We start from the raw sequence: 5,000 nt of genomic DNA, 5'->3' as shown, positions 1-5,000 counted from the left end.
GAGGGGGATGAGGAGGAGGAGGATGAGGAGGAGGATGGGTGTGTGTGTGTGAGTGTATGTCTCAGAGGGGAGTGTGGAAAGAGTGTATATGTGTGGGAAGAGTGTTTATGTGTCTGTGACTGGCAGTGTTCGTGCTGAGCGTGTGTGTTAAGGCCAAAGCCCACTGATGTGCATCAAGAGATGCCAGAGTTTACAACTTCATTTTTTATAACGGGGCGATGACCACAGGCAGCGTCTGATACATGTTTAGAGTTTAGAGTTTATAGCCAGGTCTGTTTCTGAGGCGTCAGGTCCATAAAAATTTTATTTTTGGGCTTTTTATCCTTTATTTGGATAGGACAGTGAAGTATTTTGGACAGGAAGTGAGGAGGAATGAAGAGGTGGGGAGAGGATCGGAAAACAACAGCAGGCCGGAATCGAACCTGTGTCCCCGTGGGCATTGTAGCCTGTCAATGGGGGGCTTATTGGCTTAGTTAAGCCTTAAATTAAATTGTCTTATTTTCACACTCAACTTTGATGGCCACTAGAGGTTAAAAGCGTAACCTTCCTTTCCTTAGCAGCCATTGCCACTAGTCAACAACACTAACTTAAGTTACCCTGCTTATAGCAACAACACTAACTAAAGTTACCCTGCTTATAGCAACAACACTAACTTAAGTTACCCTGCTTATAGCAAATAGTTATAAAGTAACTTATAAAGTCTATAACTTAATGACATAGTAATATCCATCTTACCATTGTAAATTTAAAATGTACTGCACTGGTTTTGCTTTAAGCTATCGCTACATAAAGTCTTGTTTTTATGGTTCGGACCGGATCACTGTTAGTGGTTGGTTGTGTGTGGGTGTCTCTGTGTGTGTGTGTGTGTGTGTGTGGGACGGAGGGGGAGGGACTCACTCGTGGGCTTGACGTACACCTTCAGCTTCAGGCACGGCTTCCCTGCCAGGTTGGGATGTGGGGAGGCTGAAGAAAATCAAACAGAGGAGGGGGTTACTTTTAAACACGTGTACAAACATACACACACACACACACACACACACACACACACACACACACACGTGTACAAACACACGCACACACACACACACACACACACACACACACACACTCACACAAACGCACACACATGTACAAACACACACACACATGTACAAACACACACATACACCCACACGTACAAACACACACACATTTACAAACACATACACATGTATAAACACACACACACACGTATAAACACAAACATATTTACTATACACAAATTCTCGCACACACACCGAGGTACCCACACACTCACACACAAGTCCTTTTCCTCTCTCTCTCTCACACTCACTCAGATTAACGTAAAGTTTATGTGCGTAGCCTAACTGAGAGAATGGCTTAAACTACCAGCTACAGCAAATCCTGTAAGTGTGATTGATTATGTGTTAGACTGACTGTATAGTCGAGAGGTGCCAGGGATTACAGAAGTGAGCCAACGGAGTGTGTGCGTGTGAGTGTGTGTGTGACAGAGAGAGTGTTTGTGTGTGTGTGATTGTGCCTGCAGGTGTGTGTGTGTGTGTGGGTATGTATGGTGTGGAGTGACACGTTAGGCTAAACTGTGAAAAGGCATTTCCATACACCCGATCCCGCTGGAGGCCAGGACGTGTTACCCCAGGAAAGAGGGAAATATTTGGGCAAATCTTTTCCGCTTCAGACGTCTGGACTACATTGTGGTCCATTACTCATACAGAATATGGATGCGGATGAAATATGTATGAGGGGACGTTTGGTTTATATATTTAAGATCTGTAAAACACACTTGCCCCTATACTACCACTCTTCATTGGGCCCACTGCTGATACCAGATGTGCCAACACATTACTGTATGGAGAAGTGACAATTAAGAATATGTAAAAAACAAAAACACATTACTGTATGTAGCAGTGACAATGAAGAACATGTACAAACAAAAACAAATGTATGGATTATATATTTATTCATTATACATCCTTAGGGCTCCATTTAAAAGTCAAAAACAAACATCTAACTGTCCCCCCAGGATTTAGCAATCTTGGATTATTTTGTCTTGCTACTGCAATATTTCTGCAGAAAACTGCAGTCATGGACTTTCTGCATTGTTTGCAGTTGATTTTATATTTAACTCAAAATCATTTTTAAGAATTCTGTCCCAATTCAATCGCAACAACCACAACAATCTGTGACAAGATTCCAGAGGGATGTGTGTGTGTGTGTGTGTGTGTGTGTGTGTGTGTGTGTGTGTGTGTGTGTGTTTGAGCATGTGTGTGTGTGTGTGTGACCTGAGTTGTCCTTGCTGGACTGTGCACTGAGGCATGTGCTCAACTGTTCTCCTGATTGTCATACTGTTGTCATGCTAACTGTTGCGAAAAGACGCCCATGCCTCTGAATGTGTGTGTGAGTGTGTGTGTGTGTGTGTGTGTGTGTGTGTGTGTGTGTGTGTGTGTGTGTGTGTGTGTGTGTGTGTGTGTGTGTGTGTGTGTGTGTGACCTAGTGCTCTAAGATGTGTGTGTTTGAAGATGCTTCTAATTATGCTCACACACCACATGACAAAGAGAGTCAGAAAGAGAATCAACTCAGTGTCTGTGCCCTATGCCATATGATCATAGACACCATATCTTTCTCTCTCAGACACACACACACACACACACACACACACACACACACACACACACACACACACACACCACATGACATAGAGAGAGAGACAGAAAAAAAAAAACTCAGTGTCTGTGCCCTATGCCATATGATCATAGACATAGACATAAATCTGTATCTCTCTCTCTCTCTCACACACACACACACACACGCACATACATTTTCACATAATTGCTTTTAGCAACTGAAAATATGCACTGATATGTGTGTGTGTTTAAAATAAAGTGTGTCTATGTGTGTGTGTGTGTGTGAATGTGTGTTTGTGTGTGTGTGTATGAAGACATATATGTTACAATACTAGTCACACAAAGGTGAGGTTTTGTTTGTTAATAACCAAGTTGAGCTGTCTTCACACTTTAAACACACACACACACAGACACACACACACAGACACACACAGACACACACACACAGACACACACACACACAGACACACACACAGACACACAGACACACACACACACACACACACACACACACACACACACACACACACACACACACACACACACACACACACACACAGGCTGTGATTTGGGTTGGGAGAGTGTAATGGCATAGGAGGGACCAGATGGCGGGAGCTGCAGTAAATGATGTGGCTTCAAACGCTGCAACTGCCCATTTATCTCTCTTAGTCAGAGCCCTTCCCTCCTCACACAGGCCAGCTCTGAGGCTGTTAGCTTTCAATCGCTGAGCCACAGGTCTTCGTCTCTTCCTCTCTTTCTTTTCTCCTCTCCACCTTTCTTCCTCTCTTTCTTTCTTCCTCTCCACTGCTGGTGTCCCTTTTCCTCTCCCTCTGTCTTTGTTTATTTATCCCTCCCCTGCTCTCACTCTACCCACTTCCTTTCTCTTTCTTCATTGCTCCTTCATTCCTTCTCTTTCCAAACTCTCTCTCTCCCTCCCTCCTCTCTTTCTCCCCTCCAGCTCCCAGTCTCTCTCTTCCTTCATCTCTCAGTCTCTCTATCTGTCTCTCTCTCCCTTCATCTTTCCCTCTCTCTGTCTTTCTGTTTCCTCCTCTCTCTCAACCTCTGACAATTTTCAACTAAATACTGAATTTATTGACATGACTATGAGTACAATATTGCCAAAGCATAAAATGCAACTTATAATAATAATAATATTAATAATAATAATAGTAATAGTAGTTATCATAATAATAGCAATAATAATAATAATAATAATAATGTTTGCGTTCTGTCAGGAGATACAATACAATTTAAACATGTAGTCGGTTTTTATTTCTCTGTAGAAGTTCTCTTTCTAATTGTTGATATATTCCTCTTCAGACATTTTCTCATTGTTTTATTTTTGAATCATTGCTCAGGCTTTTATATTTACTTGATGTTTTTGTTCTAAATAATCTAGGAGGTCGCTGTGTGTGTGTGTGTGTGTGTGAATTTGTGCTGTGCAGCAGTGTGTGTGTGTGTGTGTGTGTGTGTGTGTGTGTGTGTGTTAGTGCTGTGCAGCAGTGTGTGTGTGTGTGTGCTCTGGTAAACTGTTATACAGTTCTGGAGGTGGGACCAACATTTGCAAGCTTTTTCTGTTAACTCTTTGACGGCAGTGTCAAATAGGCCAGATTTGGAAACTGTCAAACCTAAATAGCTGCATTTCTGCACTTGTTCAAGAGTGTTTCTACCAATAGTAAAGTAGTGTCTATTGTTTAAATTAGATTTTTGTCTCTGGAAAACCAATATGTGTTATTTTTCCATGTTAACTGGAAAAGTCCATGTTGTTCTCCTCTATAGTAGAGAGGCTTTGCTGTGGTCCCCCTGGTGTAGATGACCTTTCTAGCTTTGTGACTAAACTGTTTATAGAAATATTAAATACCGTCAGGCTCTGGACACAGCCTGGTCAGACTCCCTTTGTCTGATGGAAACAGTCTGTACTTTATTTTAATGCAACATTTATTATTCATCATTTATATTTTTTTTCCATTTATTAATGTTGTGTGCTTGGCCTCCATTCTGATTTTAATTAACTTCAATAAAAGGCCCTCATGCCAAACTGAATTGAAGGCTTTCCTGAAATCAATGAAACAGTCAAATATTTTCCTTTTTTATTTTATGTTTTTTTACAAGAGTGTGAATGGATGAAGTTTACTTATTCTGTTGTTCGGAAGTTTCTCCTGTTACGTATTATTAATTACCACAGAACAATTTCCCAAAGTTGCTGTTTTGTGAAATGGCTTTATTGTCATTGGGTTGGATCTGTTGCTGTGTTCATACATTAAACTGGTTTTCCACTGGTCAGGAAAATATGATACTATTAAATTAAATAAATTCAAAATAACATCTTTAAGCTTTAAGGGGTGTTATAACATTTAA

The 5,000-nt window shown here is 41.1% G+C and overlaps 1 protein-coding gene across 1 annotated transcript in view; it reads right to left on the bottom strand.

Annotated features, from left to right (window-relative positions):
• Positions 1-5,000, bottom strand: part of efna2b (ephrin-A2b) — a gene marked incomplete at its 3' end in the record, with an annotated part of 169,204 nt that overhangs the window by 16,121 nt on the left and 148,083 nt on the right. Inside the window, exon 3 of the mRNA XM_080832396.1 lies at positions 898-963. Within this exon, the coding sequence (XP_080688522.1) occupies positions 898-963 (66 nt within the window). The remainder of the gene's footprint in view (positions 1-897; positions 964-5,000) is intronic.

This window comes from Sprattus sprattus (assembly GCF_963457725.1).
Source record: "Sprattus sprattus genome assembly, chromosome: 2".
In the NCBI taxonomy this organism is placed as follows: domain Eukaryota; kingdom Metazoa; phylum Chordata; class Actinopteri; order Clupeiformes; family Clupeidae; genus Sprattus; species Sprattus sprattus.
Note: the sequence above shows the minus strand (reverse complement) of the source record. Positions and strands in the feature narration are given on the sequence as shown.